Source organism: Xiphophorus hellerii, chromosome 19, assembly GCF_003331165.1.
Source record: "Xiphophorus hellerii strain 12219 chromosome 19, Xiphophorus_hellerii-4.1, whole genome shotgun sequence".
Lineage (NCBI taxonomy): Eukaryota > Metazoa > Chordata > Actinopteri > Cyprinodontiformes > Poeciliidae > Xiphophorus > Xiphophorus hellerii.
The window spans coordinates 5986236-6007891 of record NC_045690.1 but is presented as its reverse complement, the minus strand read 5'-3'; the positions used below and the strand labels follow the sequence as shown (position 1 = coordinate 6007891).

Here is a 21656-nt window from a genome sequence, read left to right as displayed (position 1 = left end):
ATTAAATCTCAATCAGATTCCTATCATTTCTATAAGTTTGTTTGGTGTAAATGGCAGCCATATTTCCTGGAAAAGCTCATCTAGAAAAACCCATTGTGTGTGTCCTTCTCTGCTCTCTTGTTGGTGTAACAGTGTTTCTACACTTTGGGTTATATAATGGGACGACTCTTATCATCATCACTGTAAGCAGGATAGGGAGAGCAGATCTCCTCTAAAGCAGGTCAGCACAGAGTAACTGAATACACAAACAACACTGGAAACGACAGTCAAGGTGATTCTCCTGGGGGGTGAATGTATTTTTTATTTATTTTCCCCCTCCTGCAGCTTTTGATCCACTTGGTCACATCTGCGAGCTCAAACTTTGTTTACATTTCAACCCTCCTTGATAAATAAATTATTTGCTGACGCAGGCTGGATTGCAAACCAAAAAATGTGAAGTGGAGAGCGGCTGGCTGCGGCCGACTGGATTATTACTGTTATGTAACAACAAGCCTCTCGGCTGGTTTTCAGAAATAGCATCTTGTCTTTACTTCATCCGACTGCTACCTTATTAAAAGCGTTAAGTTTGAAAGTCTGCAAGGTGGAAAAACCTGATCTGGACTTTGACCTGATAGGAAACAAGTTGCTGCGTGTTACTAGTAGATTTATAGGTTAGTTGAATGTTTCAGGTTATTTAATAACATGCTGCTGTCTCTGGAATATATTAATTTGAACCTCTGCCAGCAGTTATTAGTTGTTATTGTGAGGCCAAAGTTCTTGAGGATGTTTAGAGGTCGTCTATTAAACAGCAGCTTCACAAAATGGCCTCCCAGGTCTGCCACCAGCTCACAATGTGATCTGAGGTTGCAGTGGAATATGAATGTGTTTTTTATGAGTGCAGGTTGGAGGTGAGGGGGAAAAATACAGGGTTTAAGTGGGGATGGAACGATTAACCTGATTAATCTGGATGAGTTGATTATTGATCATGTATTACCTGGACAGCTATAAACAAAACAATGTTTATACAAAATAAAGAAGTGTGATTTCTGTAGGAAAGGAAGCTGCAAATTATTGTAGCTCTGAAACACAATCTGCAATAGGGCTGAAACGATTAATCAGATTGATTGTGATTAATCACTGATTGCCAAAAAACTGATTCTGTAATCGATTAATCGCTAACTGGAGCATACAGACTTAAAAAGAGACCATTTGCTAAAAGATAAACAGATATATAAACATAAAAATATATACATTTTCCATGCAAGATACAAATCTTGGTCTGTAAATATGTTTTAGCATCTTGAATGCAAAATATATATTTTCTTTGTACAGTTTTGGCTTAATTATTGCTTTGTGTTCTGTAAGCAATTGACCTTTTTTTAGAGTCTGTTACCCCGGTTAACAATTAATCGATTACTAAATGAGTTGACAATTATTTTAATAATCAACTAAGCACGATTAATCTGATTAATTGTTTTAGCCCTATTGCAGATTAAACTTTTTTTACATTCTTCCTGGAAATATGTTGTACCCAGAACTCCTCAAGTAGCATAGTTTTAGCTTGATTTACATTTTTTAAAAGTACCTTTTGTTATCCAATTATTAATAATCACCAGATTAGCTATATTCTGTATTGATGTTCAGTCAAATGTAACAAGTATTTATTAGCTGCAGATGCTACAAATGTTTTCGCATACGCTAAAAGAATTCTATTATTGAATTTTCTTCAATAAAATTTCTATTTTATTGGAGAAAAATGAATGGAATAATTTGTTTACTTGCTACTATTGTATAAAAAGGCTAAACTGCCTAACTGAATTTGTATTTAATTAATCACCAGAATAATCGATTGACAGTCTAATTGATTAATCGATCACTAAAATAATAATTGCAGCCCTAGTTTTAAATGATTGACAGTCGAAGCTGTGAAAGTTCGTTCTTGTTGTGTAGCATCTGTCAGATGTTTGGCAGCAGCTGATTTGTGACTTCCTGAGAAGCAAAACCTCAGACCTGAAAATCTTTTAATCTCAGCAGACCAATTATCTTTGCTGCAGAGCAGTTAGAGCATCACATGCGTGTAATGGAAAGTTTCATTTTCAAACCTGAAGTCTCCTGTTGCTCTGCTAATTTTAATCAGCTGCTCTAGTTTCAGAATAACAATAACGCCCTTGGTCAGAGCTGTTGGTGCACACCGGATCGATTTTAATTGGATGTGCGTTTGGTTGCAGAGAGCTTTTTAAACCGTTGTACTTCTGGTTCGGTGCAGCTCTGGTGTCGTCTACATCAGGTCTCTGAAGTGCCGTAAAATCTCAGAATTGAAAGGAAAGAATCAAAGCTTTTCGTCTTGAGCTGCAAAGTTTTTAACTGAAGATCTCGTTTATTGGGGTCACTGATGCTGCAAAATGTGATTAATCTGTCAGAACTTTGCAGGTTTCTATCTTCTCTGTTTCTCTCCTGTAAATGTCACAATGATTGGTGTCGCGCTTTTCCTCTTGGTAAATCACATACGTGGGTTGATGATGTTTCTGAAGATGCTGTTTTGATGTAGCTTTTTGGTAGAGATGCAAATTTGTATTCCAATTTTTTTTTATTTAGGGTCACGATTCGATTCAGAAACCAATTTTTCAATTCAACCTGTCTAAAGATTGTTTAAACTATGTGATTGATGAGGAAAATACATTTAAGACTATTCTACAAGGGTCGGTACATGCCATAATTGTCCCAGAAGTCATTGCAATAAACAATAATATTGAGACCATTTAAGTAATAAAATGGTAATGGCATAACAATGCAGGAACACATTCTCAAAGATCAATAAACTTTAAACTCTGATGAACATTTAACACTGAAACTGGAAGACATTTTAAATATCCAAAATAAATAAAACAGAACAAATAAATTAATTATAACTATTAATTTAACTATTCAAAGCATGAAAAAACATAAACACAATAAAATCTTGGGATAAGAGCCTGGAAAGTAACTGTTTTCATTTACTGAAGACTTTTATCATCCAGTTTTTGGTAGAAAGAGAGAAAAACAATAAATTATACAAATGGAAACTATTGAGTTCATTTTAATCGATTTATATTCCATTCTGCATCTAATTCTGTCAGTTTATATTTAAACAAAAATAGGTTTGTGTATTAGGTTAGCTTAGCTGCCTGGCTTTTTCTTAAATTACAAAATATCAAATAATTATCTGAGATATGAGCTGTGGTTGAGTGGATGCATAATGCCATCTGCAATATACTAATTATATTCTAAAATTGTTCTCTGAGCATTTTGAATCGAGTAGCAAAGGCGTTTCTCTCCAGAATCGATTATTTTCTGCGTCTTTCCAAACTCGTTGAGAAACCCAGAACGTGTTTTTGTGACTAATCCACGGCCTTTTTCCACGCAGGGTGAGTTCGGAGCGCAGGAAGGAGAAATCGAGGGACGCGGCGCGATGCCGTCGCGGGAAGGAGTCGGAGGTTTTCTACGAGTTGGCCAAGCAGCTGCCCATCCCCCACAGCACCAGCTCCAACCTGGACAAGGCCTCCGTCATGAGGCTGACCATCAGCTACCTGCGCATGCAGAATCTGCTCTGCATCGGTCAGTAGCCGCCGGCGGAGCGCCGACAGATCAGAGTGAAACTTTCAACTCAGCAGCTGTGATTACAGACACAGAATCTGCATTTCTTTTCTTACTCATCCGTATTACCCTGCAGAGCCTGTATGTTGGAGCAGATGGTAGCAGACTCCATGATTCAGTCAATAGCTGGGGTCAAAGGTCGTGTGGCCAATCTCGCCATGTTATGATGGAGTTAAATGTATTTTTTTGATGATAAAAATTATTTTGTATGCCTGAATGTTGCTGCTGTCAAAGGTCCAGAAGTAATCTTCTTCCTGACACCAAAAGCATGAAGAAATGTGATTATTATGACTAAACTGGACACAGTAAAGCCACTTAATCATATTTTTTCATTTATTTATAGTTTCTGTTCTCTCATGAAAGCAACAGTGGAGAAAATATTTTTAAAAAATCTAATTTTAGCTCAGAAAATTAAATGAGAAAGTAATTAAATTGTTATGATGCATGCTAGATAATACCATTAAGATTTTTTATTATTCTTAAATTTTTTTCTGTTTATTAATTTTTATAAATATTCTAGTAAAAAATTGTTAGCTGTTATGATCTCTACCCAGCTGTAGAAGCAGAGTCGATGTTTTTCATATTTTTCCCAATGATTTTCTCAAGATTACAAAGTTTGTTTTCTCAAAATTAACTCAATTTGGAGATTCTTCAGAGCCCAAAACAAGAATATACAAATAAATTCAGTTAGCTGCAAAATCATCTGAATATAAGCCCTGATCACATAGAGCAGGGGTGTCCAAAGTGTGGCCCGTGGGCCATTTGTGGCCGTTGAAATGATTCTGATCGGCCCTCTGACCACAAAGTAAAAGTTTATCCAACAACTCAACACCATAAAATTAGAATTTTTTTTCTTTTAATAAGACAGCAGTCCAAGATCTTTTTTCATGTTTTTAATTTTTAAGGATTTATAGATTTAATTAAAATTTTGTTTATAATCAAGAAGGTAAAACTAAAAAAAGAAAAATCACAGTAAACTAATTCAAGTAGCTTAAGTTGGCCAACATCGACACACTAATTGCACGTTTAAATGTAAATAACCAAGAAAATCAACTCAAATATCTTCATTCTGCTGACAAATCAGTCTGTTATTTCTGCTCCTGTGAGTAAATGTTTCAGTTTCTGATTACAGTTTCTGATTACAGTTGCATAATCTAATTTGCTTTATTTTCCCTCCTTATCTCTTCCAGATGAGCCAGTGGCAGAGGAGACGACAGAACTGGACATCCAGCTAAGCGGCTCCTACCTGAAGGCCTTAGACGGCTTCCTGGTGGTTCTGTCTGAAGACGGAGATATGATCTACATCTCAGAAAACGTCAACAAGTGCCTCGGCCTGGCACAGGTTGGTCCGTTCAGATGATTTTATGTTGAAATCTGGGAATTTTCAGCTAAATGGAGACCAAATGATTTATGTTTCCCAACTGAACACTTCAATGTCATACACACTGCAAAAACACAAAATCTTACCAAGTATTTTTGGTCTAGTTTCTAGTGCAAATATCTTACTACACTTGAAATAAACTTACTTTTAAATGACTTTTCAGCCAGATATTGAAGCATGATTTTAATAAAATAATTTCTTTAATATTGATAAAGTTCCAGTTCCACTGGCAGATAATTTCATGTTTAACATGGGTAAAATGTCTTGTAATAAGTGAAACAATCTGCCAATGGAACTAGCACTTTTTCATTAATATTAAGGAATTATTTACTTAAACAAGCCAGTATTTCTTATTTCAAGTGAACTGAAATATTTGCACTAGAAACTAGACCAAAGTGACTTGGTAAGATTTTATGTTTTCGCAGTGCGAGACCTAAAATAATCCCATCATTATCTACTTTTACTTATCAATTAATAAAATCCTAATAATAATGTGACTTTTAATACATCAAATATTGATGCATATTCTTAAAACAAGCTCTTATATCTGATTGAAAAGTAGCTTGTAGGTCAGTTTTGTCTTATTTCAGGTGCACTAGAAACCAGACCAAAATATTTGGTAAGGTTTTGTGTTTTTGAAGTGCATCCTGGAAATATCTTTGTACACTTGAAATAAAAAAAACTAACTTAAAAGTAACTTTTCAATAAGATATAGGAGCTTGTTTTAAGTTAATAAATCTTGAATATTGATTAAAAATAGAACTAGTTCCATCAGTACATTATTTCTCTTCTAACATCGTTAAAATGTCTGGTTATAGGTGAAATAATCTTCATATTTCTTCCTGAACTGTTACTTGTAGGTTAGTTTTGTCATATTTCAAGTGTAGTAAGATATTTGCTCTAGAAACCAGACCAAAATATTTGGTAAGATTTTGTGGTTTTGCAGTGCAGGTGTAATAACCCGTTCATGTCTGCCTGAAATGTTTCAGTTTGACCTGATTGGACACAGCGTGTTTGACTTCACGCATCCCTGCGACCAGGAGGAGCTGAGAGAGATGCTGGTCTACAGAAGCGGTGAGCAGGTTTCACTTCGGGATGCACCGATTCGCTTTTTCCACTTCCGATACCGATGCATATATCTGACATTTAATACAGTCCAATACGATACAGAAAAACAGAGCTGGATTGACTTAAAATATTGTTTTATTTTTAAATGTAATGAATTACACATTTATTTGGTAACTCTGCACCAGTGCAGCTCAATTAAATGCACAATAACCTCATGATTTTGGTAAAACATGCAACTTTAATTGTGGAATTAGTTGTATAAAAGCCAATTTAAAGTAAATAAGGAAACTGAAACTGACAAAAACAAAACGTGTAAAAATAAACCAACAAACGTTATTTCAAATGGTTCAAAAAGTGGAATTAGAAATAATGAATCAGAGCATGAAACAGAACTAGACCGAATAGATCTACCCTTAGGAATCAAACTTATAGATGTTAATATTGGATCTGTGCATCTCTAGTTTCACGTCTCATTTAAATCCGACTCTGTCTGATCTGTAGCTGCAGCTCCACTTCCTTTTTCTGTTTTTTTTTTTTTTTTTTTATCTCGCCACAAAGCAAACCCTTTAAACTTTTATGTCTTCTCTTTATGCAAATGAGATCAGCAGGTTGCAGTTGTAAAGAAAACCCATAAAACCGTTGGCAGTTGTAGATAAAAAACCCTCGCTGCTCTTTTACGACTCTTAACCGACTCCATTTCTTTTCTGTTTTTGTGCCGTCAGGCTCCAAGAAAGTCAAGGAACCGAGTACAGAGCGCAGCTTCTTTCTGCGGATGAAATGCACACTGACGAGCCGGGGCCGCACCGTCAACGTAAAGTCCGCCACATGGAAGGTAAAGCAAAGAGAAATGTCTGCAGAAAAGCATTAAAGATTTAAGTATGAAGCAATCTGTCTCCTGCTGCAGGTTGATTAGATTTCCAAAAGGAGGATTTTAATAAAGCTTTAGGTTGAAGTCGTAACTCGGTTATCCTCTCAATAATCACATTAAGCGTTCAGAAAGTGCTTTGAAGCTTTTCTGTTTCACTGCAGCTGTCATGGCTGCAAAACTGGAGCTGCATAACAACCAGAGGTGGGTAGAGTTCCCAAAATTACCCAAGAGAGAGAAAATACTTCAACATATCTTTGCTAAAGTAAACACAAAAAGTAGCTTTTCAAGAAATTACTTAAAAATAAAAAATATTCTGTAAAAGGTCTACTCAAGTGCTGAGTAACTGATCAAATTATCAATCATTTCATGTTAAAAAATTACCCAAATATGAAGTTAAGTGGAAATTTTAGTATTTTAGATGTCAAAATGACAGTAATTTATATAAATAACAAAAAATAACAAAATCAGGCTAAAGAAAGTTTTTCTAAATCAGTTTCTTTTAATAAAAAAACTTAAAAACTTGTGTAAATATTTGGTTAAAACATGTTTGTTCTTCATTCAGTGGGTAGAAAATCCAGAAATTTTACTCAAGTAGGAGAAGAAATACTTCATAATAAAATTACTCAAGTAAAAGTATAAAGTACAGCATAGAAAAGGTAATTTTTCCCAAAAAGTTACTCAAGTAGATGTAACTACATATAGCTAGTTCCTACACAAAAGCTGAATATATGAAAGTGTTTTATTTGTGGTGAATATGAATTAAGTTTCATAAAACATTCTGGACCCACAAAGTAATGAGCTGAACGGCTATAATGAGAAACTGGGTGTTTTTAAGATTACTTTCAGTAGAAATGATCATTTCTTTTATCTGATCATTACTTATTGGGTCTTTTTGAAGGATTGTATCTGAACATGTTAAACTTAATTCCTTTAAATAAGAAACACTTTTAACATCAACATGTGAAAAGTTCAGTCATTTCTGCTCAACTTAAAATCATTACAGTGTAGAACAGACATGTTGATTTATTTTGATTGGAAAGCAAAAAATGATTAGTGAAAGATTTTTTTTTCACAGAATTTTAGCCAGACGAAGCTAAAATTATGTCCCAAGTTTTTGGTAGAACATGTTTACATTTTTTTTTGTCTCAAGTGGAAAATATATATTTGTTTATACAGTTTTGACTTAATTACTTCTCTAGGTGTGGTGATGTTTCAGCAAATTACATTTTTATTAGTGTGCATACTCCAGTTTAGCAATTAATAAATTACTCAATTAGTTATTTCAATAATCGATTAATCAGATTAATCGTTTCAGTCCTAATCGAAACTTTTTCAAAAATTACTTTAAGTACTTCCAGACTTTTGAACACTGTGAAAGTCGTCCTAACCTCATTTATCCGCCATGTTTGTTTTGAAACTGTTTCTCAGAAGAAATCTTTGATTTTCCTTTCCTGACTGTGGTTTTCTGCAGGTGCTGCATTGTTCGGGTCACGTTCGCGTTCACAGCAGCGAGCAGAGCGCCGACGGCCACAAGGAGCCGCCGGTCCCATACCTGGTTCTGATCTGCGACCCGATCCCTCACCCCTCCAACATCGAGGTTCCTCTGGACACCAAGACCTTCCTCAGCCGCCACACGATGGACATGAAGTTCACATACTGTGACGAGAGGTCAGGATTGTTTCTAGCATGGTCCAGTAGCGACATCTGGTGCCAAGCGGCGGTACTGCAACAAATGGTTTGTTTCCAGGATCACTGAGCTCATGGGTTACGATCCAGAGGACCTGCTGGACCGTTCTGTGTACGAGTACTACCACGCTCTGGACTCAGACTATCTCACAAAGACTCACCATCACTGTAAGCTCAACAAAAACATCCACTTCTTATCAGCTTTTTAATTTATTATTATTGTTATTTATTTGATTTTTACTACAGACTATTAGAGTCACACTCTAAAAAAAATACAGGAATAAAGATATGTCATGAGATAAGCCATATTTTGAAGGTAGTATAAATAATGAGAGGGTAAAGTTGGAATAATAATAAAGTCAAGTCAAAATAATAGAATAAAGTCGAAATGATGAGAGAATAAAGTCGGACAAAGTACAGGAATAACGTTTTCGAAAAAAAAATTTAATAAATCCAACAAAAATACAAGAATAAAGTTGGAAAAAATACAAGAATAATGTCTACGAAAATATTATAATTCCAAATATTTCCACATTAGTCACATTACCAGAATAAATTTGCATTAATAAAAGAATGAAGTCAAAATAATGAGAGTAAAGTTATATTACAAGAAAGGTGTAGTATTATGACTTTATTCTCACAATATTATGTTTTATTTTTTTAGTTTATTTTTGTGATTTTTTAAAAATTATTAACATGGCATTAATACTTTATAGTTTTTAAATATGTAACAATTTATACAGTATTGTACAGAGAAAGGATAAATAAAATTATATAAACATGTCAGGTTTTATACATGTCCAAGGGACGAGGTAGAACAACTTATGATGTCCCTCACATATTTTAATCTAGTAATTATTTTATTCTGCTTCCAATGTCATGAGAAAAATCCCATACAAGTTATAGCTGAAGTTATGCAATTTGCATATTTATCATTTATATTTTCACTTTTAAGTCTCAAATCTCCCACATTAATAATAAAATTCTGCTTAGTATCAGAAATAATAATAGTCACACCAATAATGATGATAATTTCATTCTAATATCCATTTATGAGCTTGTTTTTGTTCCAGGATTTGATGTTTATGATAATTTCTAATCTAAATCTTGTTTTCTGTTAGTGTTTGCGAAGGGCCAGGTCACCACAGGTCAGTACCGGATGCTGGCGAAAAGAGGCGGCTTTGTGTGGGTCGAAACTCAGGCCACTGTCATCTACAACAACAAGAACTCGCAGCCTCAGTGCGTCGTCTGCGTCAACTTTGTGCTCAGGTACCTAAAAGGCTTCAAAACTGGCAGATTTTAACTGGAAAAATGCAACTAGAGAAGAAGCTCAGTTTGGTTTGATCTCTCTGTCGTACAGCGGGATCCAGGAGGAGAAACTGATCCTTTCTTTGGAGCAGACACAGGAGATGAAGCCGGTGAAGAAAGAGGAGGAGGAGGAGCAGAAGGATGAAGTCAAGGCTGAAGTGAAGAAGAGCGAAGCCGTCCGAGCGGACGATGAGGAAGAGGAGGAGACCCCGGAGCAGAAGCTGCACCTAAACTTCCAGGATCTGGTGATTAAGAAGCAAGAGCAGGATTGTCTTTACAACCTGCTGAAGGGGCATCCAGACGCCCTGATGCTGCTGGCGCCGGCAGCCGGGGACACCATCATCTCCCTGGACTTCAGCCGCCCTGGTTCGTAGTCACATTTACTGCTGAAACGATTAATCGTTTATTGGGAAAAAAATGTAACTATTTTAGCCATCAATTAATCGTAAACTGGAGTATACAGACTAAAAAAACCCCAGTTATTCTGCTGAAACAACAACGCACTTAAAGAGGTAATTAATTACAAAATACTAACCTAAAATTTTCTTTAAAATATAGTTTGAAAGGAAATGAAAACAAAATCGTTTTTTCAAATAGAAAAATTATTTTAAAAAGAAAAGAAAATTTTAAGAGGGAATCTGAAACTAATGTTTACATTTTTCCACGCTAGTATTGATCCAATACCGATACTGACTTGATATCCATATTTTGGATCTATTCGCCCACCAGTAAAAATATTCTGAAAAAAACTTCTGTTAATCATCTTTTGCATCCGATTATTAAACAGTTGATCAAAAACCTAAAAAAAATACTTTACACAAGTTGAAACAAGTTTTATTTTAGCTGCAGATGCATCCTTAGGTTCAAATAATCAAACGTTCACTAAAGTAATGCTATTTTATTATTATTATTATTATTATTAATATTATTTTATGTAATAAAATGTTTTTTATATTTAAAAAATGAAAATAATTGTTTTTCAACCACATAAGCTTATTGCATAAAATAAGCTTACATGGTTAAATTAAAAGGTCAGCAGGCTTTGCCAATTTTTATTTGATTAATCAATCAATCATCAGAACAATCAATTAATCATTAGTTTTATAAATGTAGTTGTAAACACATTATCAGTGTTTGCAGTGTTGCAGTTGAGGCTGAAGCGATTAATTGTAATGAATCAGTTATTGAAATAATTGTCAACTAATTTTTCGATTAACCGTCAACTGAAATTTTCTGAAATTATTTGAGTGCATCTATTAATGTATTTCTAACATCACAAGAAAAGGCTTAAGTGGTAAAATGAAAATCTGCAGAATTTGTTAACCAGCTAATCGTCTTGATGATCAATTACTAAAGTAATAGTTTGTCACATTTTAGCACAGCGTGACTCTGTTTACAGTCCGGTTAGTTAAAACAATCTGATCATTTCAGGCTCAGAGTCAGAGATTCACCTGGTGAAGGACGTCCCTCTCTACAACGACGTGATGCTGCCCTCCTCAGGCGACAAGCTGCCGCTGCCTCTGTCTCCTCTGGCGCCCACCGAGCCGCTGGAGCCCGCCAGCAGCTCCGCTGAGGAGGCAAAACCTGACAGCTTTGCTCCAGCTCTGTCCTCTAAACCCCCCAACAAACCCTCAGAAGTACGACTACGACTTCTTAAAGTTCTTCCTAAGCCTCATGTTGAACAGCAACTGACCTGCAGCCGTTTCTGTTTAGGTTGACAATCCTCTGGGCTTCTCTTTCCCCATGGACACAGAAATGAACTCTGACTTTAAACTGGACCTGGTGGAGAAGCTGTTTGCCATCGACCCAGAGCCCAAAACTCCCTTCAATACGGAGGTAAAGATCAGGAGAATCTGTGGTTTTCAGCTCCTTATCTCAGGTAGAAATGAGAAATTATAAACAAAATGTGTAGGGCTGAAACGATTAATCGTGATTAATCGATTACTGAAATGATTGTCAACTAATTTAGTAATCAACTGCAGTGTACAGTCTAAAAAATATTGAAAAATAACGTGGTTACTGCAGTAATTAGGCCAAAACCTCAAGAAATAAATAAAATTTTGATTTAAGATTAAAAAAAACAGTGATCAAGGAATGCCATGTTGCATTTTAGGCAATAAATGCTAACTTTCTTATTTAAAAAGGAATTTATTTGTTTACTTGTGTATTTTTATGTATACTGTATAAATGAAAAATTTGCAGAATGTACCCATTTATTTATCCGATTAATCGTCAGAATAATCGATTAATCAAAGGGGGCCATTTGTGGTCCTTGAAATTTTTTTGATCAGCCTCCAAACTGAAAATTTTGTTTATTATTAGGCAGTGAAGCTAAAAAAGAGGGGGGAAATCTAAGCTAACTGTTGCATTTTTAATTTAGTGAATTTTGTAGTTTTAATTTGCCGGTTTTGGCCTCAGGAGCAAAACGCTACTGGATTAATCGATGATGAAAATAACCTTTAGCTGCATGAACATTAATTTCCTCCAGGGGATGGAGGACTCTGAGCTGGAGATGTTCGCTCCGTACATCTCCATGGATGACGACTTCCAGCTGCCCTGCCTCGGCCCTGACGAGCCTCTGTCTTGTGGACCAGTCAAAGCCCTGGAGAGCTGCCCGGTCCTCGTCACGCTGGACGTCCACAGCCATCCCAGCTCTCCGTTCAGCGCGCCGGAGAGTTGCCCGGCTTCTCCGGCTCCACCGGAACCCGTCGGCACGCCCCCTCCTGCCACCGTGGCGGCAAACAGGTAGCTACTTTTCTAGATGAACTTTCAGGGCGGTTGATACACGATTCCCAACCAGCCTGGTTCAGTTTGTCTTTTTGTGGTGGTTCTTGATTTCTAAATTGTTCCCAGTTCCATTTATGAAAGTATACTCAGAAATAAACATCCATAAATTCAGTTGTCTATTGATTAATCTATTTTTAATGTCGATTAATTGATTCTCTAATGATTAATCTAATTTTTGGTTTTGAATATTTAAATTATTACGTCTTCAGAGTGATGTCGCCCAAGGTGGCCATCTTGTTTTACAATTTCTATTTATTTGAACTTTGAATTCAGGTCAACACTACGACTAATTGTAACGGTCAAAAATAAAGTCCTAATATTACAAGAATACAGACATATTAATACGAGAATAGTCAAAAGACCATAAAGTTGAAATAATACAAGAACAAAAGTTTTAGTAGTCACAGAATAAAGTTGTAATATTAGGAGAATAGCAGTAATTTCATGCAACACTTAAACACAAAAATAAAAATTCAAGCTTTTTTCTCATTAAAACTACTTTTTTTTGTAATTTTAAGACTTTTTCTGGTAAAATTCTTTTTATTTAAATATTATGACTATATTCCTCTAATTACACAGAAATTCTCGTAGCCTGGAAATAATGTTTGTTGAATAACTCAGAAAAAGGATGATTGAAGTAAAAGCTACTTTTTGAAAATATTTTCTGTCATTTGTCTTTATTATTATTTTCTTTTTAGAAAAGTGAGGGAAAAAAAAGATTAAAATGGGATCTGGTATGAAAAGATCAGAGATTTTATTTTCAAGCCGTATCGTCTAGAATCCATTCATCTGACGGTCCATCAATTCATTCATCCATTCATTTGACCGCCTCTCTCTCCATTCCTTTACAGTCACTTTTTGCTAAATCAATATTTAAAGCCCAGCTTCTGTGGAAAAATATTTGTACTAATGGGAACTGGGAATTCTGGGAAACGTAGTTTTAAAATCAGAGCTGTGAGACAGCAGTCAGGAACCATGGTAACAGCTGATGTTGTTGTACTTCAGGGTCGCACAGCCGGAGAAAGAGGTTCCTCTCAGAAATCTGGCTGCTCAGAACATCCAGCGGAAAAGAAAGCTGAGCGAACTGAAGGAGATCATTGAACAGGTTGGTCAGGGAGTTGATTTAACGAGCTTCATTTTTACAGGATGGTGTTTAAACTTTAAATGTTTGTCGCCTTCAGGGATCTTTGACCCAAGAGCAGCCTGAGAAGGGCAAAAAGCTGAAGGCGACAGAGCTGGGAGCAACCAGGACCATTCTTCTTCTGCCTTCAGGTGAGCAACATGGAAACCCTTAAGACTGAAACGATTAATCGCAATGAATCGATTATTTAAATAATTGTCAAATAATTTAATAATCATTAACTGGAGTATAAAGAGTCAAAAAAGCCATTTGATGAATAAACAAAACATCAGTAGCAGTAATTAAACAAAAACATTTATACATTTTGCATTTAAGACGTTTGTCTGAAAATACGTTTTGCCAAAAATTCCTCGATTGGCCTCGTTTCAGTTTCACCTGGTCCAATTTCACTCACTTGTTGTTGCATTTAAGCACTAAAATGTTTTAAAAAATGAATTGAATTATTTATTTATCTTTTAATTTGCGATGCACCGATCCAATATAAATATGCGTATTGGTCACAATATTAAAATAAATTCTAGATCAGACAATGTGCTCGACACATAAAGGCAAATCTAATCAGTCTATTTCTATGCGGTGCTCTACACAATTTCATGCATTACTTATTTCAAATTATATTTAGGATTCCTAACTATGCTTTCTGAACCATTTGGAAGAAAATTTGTTGGAGTTTAGTTTTACATTTGACCAAGTTAGTCGACCGATTGTTTTTGTCTGTTTCTTTAGTATTTATTTTACTTCGGCTGTTTGCTCCTAATGGCACCAACTGAACAAATTAAAGCTGTTTTTACATGTTTGACCAAACTTGAGAAGTTATTGGTGTACCGGTGCAGAGTTGTCAAATAAATTTGTAATTCAGTACATTTATGTCTGACTAATGTTTTTAGGTAGTAGCCGATACTAAACCTCAGATATCGGTATCGGAAGTTAAAAAATTTATTGGTGCATCTCTACTGTTAAAGATTTTAAAATATTTTGTAAAAAGACTTAAGTGGTTAAAGAAAAATTTGTGGAATGTGATTATTTTCTAATCCAATTAAACGTCAGATAATAAATCATCTGAATAGTCGATTGTCAGAAGTGTAGATTAATTGTCGATTTAGTCAATTAATTGTCAGAACAGTTTATTAATAGTGTGAACAATCAATTAATCACCGAATGAATTGTCAGAATAGTTGATTGTCGCAATAGCCGATTAATCATCAAATTGTCAGAATAGTTGATTAATCGTCAGAGTAGTTGTTAACGGGACTCTCTCCGGTCGGTCCAGATCTGGCCAGCCGACTGCTGGGCACCACCTCGGACGGCGGCGGCTCCCTCGTCTCGCTGCCGCAGCTCACCAGCTACGACTGCGAGGTGAACGCCCCCTTGCAGGGCCGCCAGTACCTGCTGCAGGGGGAGGAGCTTCTGCGCGCTCTGGACCACGTCATCTGAGTCAGGACTCCACTTCTGGACTAGACTGGACACTACAATTATGCCCTCACATTGTGACTCTTCTTTTTGCCCTTTGACCCCCACTGCCATTTATTTATGTATCTGTTGGAGTTTGACTTTAGTCCGGCTGCTGTTTGTGCACCTTATGTGATTTTTGCAGCATTCCACGGCGACAGCAGCATCTTGGTTTCAGTTCGAGGGATTGTCAGACGTCAACTCGCTCTCATTTCTTCCTCCTCTCCTCTTCCTCCTCCTCCGGGGAGTCTCTCCACACATGGCGCCTTCACTGATGACCCCTCTCCAGCGGGTCACCACAGAGCCTGGCGTTACTGCCAGCAGTGTATTGTAAGCTTCAGTCGCACAACTTATATTTTCTTAAAAAGAAAAAATATTACCAGCAATATATATTAAGCCTTTTTAAAGTAGACGTAGATCTAATGGAATATGTTTGTTTTTTTCTTCCCATACTTGTATGTTGTAGTACCAAACTGACGTCTTTAGTCCTCAAGTCTGCACTGCAAAAACACAAAATCAAAGTATTTTTGGTCTCATTTTTAGTGTAAACATCTTAGTTTTGTCTTATTTCAAGTGTACTAACTTGCAAGTAAATGTTCAGCAAGATATAGGAAATCTTTTTAATTTAATCTCTTAATATTGATACAAATTACTAGTTTCATTGGCAGATTATTTCACTTATTACAAGAGATTTTCTCCATGTTATAAGTGAAATAATCTGCCAATGAAACTAGTAATTTGTATCAATATTATGTAGAATTAAAACAAGCTCTTTCGTCTTGATGAAAAGTTATTTGTAAGTTAATTTTCTTAATTTAAGCGTACTAAGATATTTGCAAAAAATACTTAAGTATAGTTTTTGCAGTGTGATCGTATCTGAACCTTAACTGGTTTGAATGTTCTCTCCATTTTAATAGCTGTCTGTGAGCTAATTACATTAACTGTGTAGCAGTACATGTCACTTTATTACTTTACTGTAAGTGTGTGTGTGTGTTGCTGTACATATGACAGGGAAATTTAAATTTTACTCACTTTTTTCACATATTTCCCTCATGCAGTATCGGGATTATTTTTTTTCTTCAACATGAGCAGACTTCATGTTTTATTGCCGAGTCTGAGGAACTCAAAGCAGTTCGATTAGGTGCGATTTTTCCTGTTTTTCTTTCCTTGTGTAATCATTGTCGTCATAGCAACAGTTGTGACCAGACAGGCTTATTTGCTCTGTTGAATGGTAGTTTAAATACCATTCTTCTTTGCCATAGTGTTGAGTCTCTCATGCTTCGTTTTTGCTGTTTAACAATAAATGGCTTTAATAAAATAAAAAGCTGTTTTCAGTCTTTTATTTTACAAACTGTCCACGATTTACAAATGTTCAAATCAGCAGGAAAACCCAGGAATCTTTGACATCTTTTAGGGAAATTAAGAGTAAAGCTGCTAAAATATGTCCACACTTCAACTTTCATTCTATATGAATAAAAATATTTACATTAATACATCAAGTTTCACAGTTTTCTCCCTGGCAAACGTTCGGCCACCAGCGAGCGTCAGCCGTCGTCACTCGATGTGTTCAGGCGTGACTTGGAGTTTATAGAGCTGGTTTCCTCTCTGCACCACCATGTTGATGGTGTCGCTGCTCCTGACGGCCTTGTAGATCTCCTCAGAGGTGTTCACCATGACCCCGTTGATCTCCAACACGATGTCTCCTGGCAGCATCCCAGCTCTGAAATAAATGCAGCAGAAACACCTTTATTTATTGCACACTTACAACTTTAACTTGGTTTCATTATATAGGAAACATGTTGGAGATTTTCCTCACCATCTGAGGAAGAAGTAAAGCGTCATATTTTGAGTTCTGGTTTGATTTATTCAAACTCTTTGTACTGCTTTACAGGTTAATGATTTACAAAAATAGAATTATGAGAATAAAGTTCTATGAGAAATAAAGAATAAAGTAGTATTACGAGAATAAAGTTATAATATTACTTTATTCTGGCAATATGGCTTATTCTTTCTTAGTATGGCCCTAATATTCTGTATTGGTCACAGCTTTTACTATAATTTAAAAATTAATCTGAATAAATACCATTTTTTGTTAAATCAGAATATAGTCATACAAAATATGTTCACGTTTTGCGCACAAACTTATTAAATGATGAGATTTTAGTCTGCAAAGTTCAGCCTATTTTCTGTCAAAAACATCGTCTCTGAATTGTAAAGTTTCTGTCGTTTTTGAGCTCCAATGTTCCACGAACGAGGAAGCTCATTTAACAGAGAGAAACAAATCTGAAACCCCAACCAGTGGCGTGTTGGTGGCTGTTCCCAAAGACAAGGCTGCCCCGGCTGGGGTAGCTCTCTCCAACAACGAGAGCAAAGTCATTGGGGACAGTTTTTCCACCGTCAGTAAGTGTACCTGCTGGCTGGTGAGCTGGCGATGACTTTGTGGATCAGAATGCCATGGTTGACGTTAGGAAAAGACGAGTCTCTCATCTTCAGCTCCGCAATGATGCTGGAAACAGAAAATAAGGCTTAGACAAGTTTAGGTCTCAATCACTGCAGGATGTTAATGATAACGGTGCTTTTACCTTGGTGTTAGCGTTAGCATCATGACACCGATGTACCGAGGCTTCACACTCAAGTCACCAACCTTAGAGGCTGAAATACCAGAAAGGGAATAAATAAACAGCTGGAGGTTGTTGTACTGTTTTTACAGAAACATTGTTTTAGTTTAGTTTTCTTACTTTTTCTTTTAGCTGCTTGATTCAGAAAAAGTTTCACCCGATCAGACGGGATAGCGAATGAGATTCCTGCAGTGACCTTCATGGTGTTTATGCCGATTACTTCCCCATCCTGAAGAAAAATTATTCATTTAAATTATTTTTTAATAGTTTTATATTTTTTATCAAATCCTTTTTTAATTTTTATATATAGAGAATAATTTATTTTCCCTCTTTTAAAGCGATAGTGTCCAAAAAAAGGGCTATAAAAAATGTGACTTTTTTATTATCATGATAAATTACAAAAAATATTTTCAAAAAGTGGCGTTAATTACAATCATTCTTTATGTGAATTGTATAACATAGTATTAGGGCCAGGCTATGAGAATTTTTATTTAATTACAAGAATATAGCCATGATATTAGCAGAATAAAGAATAAAAGCAATTTTACCATAAAAATGTCTTAAAATTACAGGAAAAAAGTTGTTTATGAGAAAGAAGGTTGGATAATTAATTTGGAGTTTTCATAAAAGTACAATTTCATTCTCCTATTACTCAGACTTCATTCTTGTTCCATTCAAGCAACATTATGGCTTTATATTTGCAAAAAAACAAAATAAAATCTCAGTCCTGAATGTGACAAATACTTAAACAGAAACTGTGACTCACCAGATTAATCAAAGGACCTCCAGAATTTCCAAACTAAAATAAACACACAAAAAAAGAAATGGGTCAGATGTGACGTGAAGTACAGAAAAAACCTGAGTCAAATCAGAAACTACTAACATGTGGAAGATGAATAATAGAAAACATTTTTACATTTCTGCTTATTAAAGCTGGTACAAACATAGAAAAGGCTGCCAGTTCCTATGAGTTCAACAACAAAAGGAACAAAATGATTGATGAAGCGGCGAAATACAAACGCGAATTAGGGCATGGCAAAAAAACTTTTTAAAAAATTTGCTAGAAAAAAATCTACTTTGAGATTAGCCTCAGACATGTCTGAGTTTGAAAAGTCAAACCATTTGCTAGAAATAAGTCTCAGAAAATTGGAGGGAAAAATCCAGATTTTTTCTTTTTATTTTAGTAACTAAATTTTCTTGTGCTTCTAGAAATTTTCTGAGATTAATCTCAGTAGATTTACAACTTTTTAAGCTCAGAAATGTTCTTATTTTTTTCTAGAAAATTTCTAAGATTAATCTCAGAATTTCTGAGTTTTTGCTACAAAATGTTAAAAGTGTTTTTGGTGGAAATTTACCCTCCCTTTTCTTTTTTTCTCCATCTACGGCTCTAATGTAGCGAAACGGCCAATCAAAACGTCTAAATGAAGAGCATAAATACTGAAACCACTCACGTCGATGGTCGCGTCTGTCTGTATGTAATCCATGTTGGAGTTGGACAGGCCCAGCTCCTGGCTTCCTCTCTGCGCCGAGCTGACGATCCCTGAGGTGATCGTGTTCCGGAGAGCAAACGGACTCCCCATAGCAACCACGAACTCTCCTTGACGAACCTCCGACGACTGACCCAGTTTGAGCGTGGGGAAAGGTTTCTGCTCACGTGAGTGAAAAAAAATACACAAAAGAGAGGCGGAGAAAAGCTTTAATAACGTTTTCTTTAGAGCTGAAACGATTAAATCCAATTAATTGTGATTAATCGATTACTGAAATAATTATCAAATAATTTAGTTTTCAATCATTAGCTGAAGGATACAGATTGTAAAAATAGGTGTTTTCAGAAACAACAACCCGAGCAGAGCAGTAACAAAGTCAAAACTGTACAAAAAATAAATACATTTTGCATTGAAGATGAAAAAACGTCTGTGTCTGTAAATATGTTCCACCCAGAACTCTAACTGGTGTTTTTTGCTTCATCATAATTCATTAAAAAAATTAATCTTTTTGCTATCCATGAATGATTAAGTGTTCACCAAAGGAATGCTATTTCATTAATTTAGTTTCTGATTTTAAAAAAATAATTAAAAAATACTTTATTGATCCCAAAGAGAAATTAAATTAAATGAGATGAAATTGAATTATTTGCATCTTTTAATGTATTTCTTAAATACTGTGTAAAAAAAGGCTCAAGTGGTTTGATAAGTTTTTAAAAATCTGATTAATCATTACTAAAATAATTGTTAATGGCAGTTTGTAGCAGAAAAATCAAAGCTAAATGACTTTGTTGTTAGTGCCACACTGCACATAATTTCACTCTTTCCTTACAGTTGAAGTGATTTTAATGGTGGCGATGTCTGCGCCGGGATCGATGTCCTGCACCGTGGCGTTGTACGTGTCGCCGTTGGTCAGCTTCACTCTGACGCCTCTCTTGTTGGCCACGACGTGAGCGTTGGTGATGATCAGGCCGTCGCTGCTGATGATGAAACCCGAGCCGTTCGACACCGGGATTTCTCTTCCTGAAAACGGATTTCTGGGAAAAAAAAAGAAAAAAAAAAAGGCAGAAGCTGCTTTCAGCCCATTGAAAGAAACTGATTTGGAAAAATTTTGTTTTGCCTGATTTTATTATTTTTTGTCACTTGTATGAATTATTGTCATTCTGGTCCTCAAAGTACAAAACATTTCGACTTAAATTCACATTTTGTTCCAATTGATTATGTAATGTTTAAATATTAGATGATTGATCATTTTATCAGTTACTCAGTACTTGAGTAGAGTTTTTACCAAATACATTTTTACTCTTACTTGAATAATTTCTTGGATGGTTACTTTTTACTTTTAATTGAGTAAAAATATGTTGAGGTAGTGCTACTCTTACTTGAGTACAATTTTTGGGTACTTTACTCACCTCTGTAAATATATACAGTATGTTTGAATATATTTATGTGTTTTCCTCTTGCCAGTCACATAATATAATTAGAATCTCTGGGCAGTTGAATAGGAACTGCCCAGAGAATCGTTTCTGAATCGAAAATCGTTTCTGAATCGAATCGCGACCTTTAAAATCGGATTATTCAGGCTCACTCACCTGCCCACGATCTCGATGTACACCACAGCTGGAGTGGATTTTTCCACCACATCAGCTATGAAGTTGTATCTGAAGCGGGGACTGTCGGGTCTAAACGGGGAGGCGCACTGAGCCGAGGGCAGAAAGAGTCTTAAAAAGCTGCTGGATCCTGAACATCCCTCTGAGTCCACCTGATCCTCCCTCAAGCGGTCCAGTAGCGCCGCTCCGCAGAGTCCCAGCCCCACAAAGAGAGGCTTGAGCCGGGCAGAGCTGCCTGACCGACCGCCTTCTTCCTTCCAGGCTGAAGCTCTCTGGTCGAGGCTGCTGCGTCCATCCGACCCTGGGCGTTTAAACCGTGGGTTTGTCTCTGGTTCTTTTCTGATCAGGGCAGAGGGCAGATAAGAGAGTGTCCTCTGTCCCACAGTGTCCGTTCCACGGCCGTGGATCCTAATAACAGCTGACAGAAACCTGCCAGTTGCTGCCATGTTGCATCACTCAGTCACAGCTCAGCACTTTCCACAACTAAGCACACTTTCTATCCTAAAACAAAAAGTTATTCAGGACAAATAAAAAGATCGGCGTCACAGGAATAACTTTGAAAAAACACTTTTCCTTTAGATCCGCCTCAACTCTGAATGACTCTCAGCGACTCACTACTAGAATAACAGGAATCTTACCCCGGA

At 36.1% G+C, this 21656-nt stretch overlaps 2 protein-coding genes across 2 annotated transcripts in view; one reads left to right on the top strand and one right to left on the bottom strand.

Moving 5' to 3' along the window:
- LOC116708978 (hypoxia-inducible factor 1-alpha-like) overlaps positions 1 to 16624 on the top strand; it is a 24219-nt gene extending 7595 nt beyond the window's left edge. The window contains exons 2-15 of the mRNA XM_032547170.1: positions 3383 to 3573; positions 4803 to 4954; positions 5983 to 6067; positions 6784 to 6893; positions 8401 to 8597; positions 8677 to 8783; positions 9737 to 9884; positions 9976 to 10289; positions 11355 to 11560; positions 11637 to 11759; positions 12412 to 12668; positions 13716 to 13815; positions 13892 to 13982; positions 15122 to 16624. Coding sequence (XP_032403061.1) covers positions 3383 to 3573; positions 4803 to 4954; positions 5983 to 6067; positions 6784 to 6893; positions 8401 to 8597; positions 8677 to 8783; positions 9737 to 9884; positions 9976 to 10289; positions 11355 to 11560; positions 11637 to 11759; positions 12412 to 12668; positions 13716 to 13815; positions 13892 to 13982; positions 15122 to 15285 — 2245 coding nt within the window. The 3' untranslated portion in view covers positions 15286 to 16624. The remainder of the gene's footprint in view (positions 1 to 3382; positions 3574 to 4802; positions 4955 to 5982; positions 6068 to 6783; positions 6894 to 8400; positions 8598 to 8676; positions 8784 to 9736; positions 9885 to 9975; positions 10290 to 11354; positions 11561 to 11636; positions 11760 to 12411; positions 12669 to 13715; positions 13816 to 13891; positions 13983 to 15121) is intronic.
- LOC116708980 (serine protease HTRA2, mitochondrial-like) lies at positions 16625 to 21656 on the bottom strand. The gene is made up of 8 exons (XM_032547172.1): positions 20995 to 21656; positions 20235 to 20439; positions 19370 to 19564; positions 18685 to 18717; positions 18039 to 18147; positions 17883 to 17952; positions 17711 to 17806; positions 16625 to 17020 (listed from the first exon to the last, which is right to left on the bottom strand). Exons 1-8 carry the CDS (start codon positions 21456 to 21458, stop codon positions 16855 to 16857), a joined length of 1338 nt encoding a protein of 445 aa, XP_032403063.1. The 5' UTR covers positions 21459 to 21656; the 3' UTR covers positions 16625 to 16854.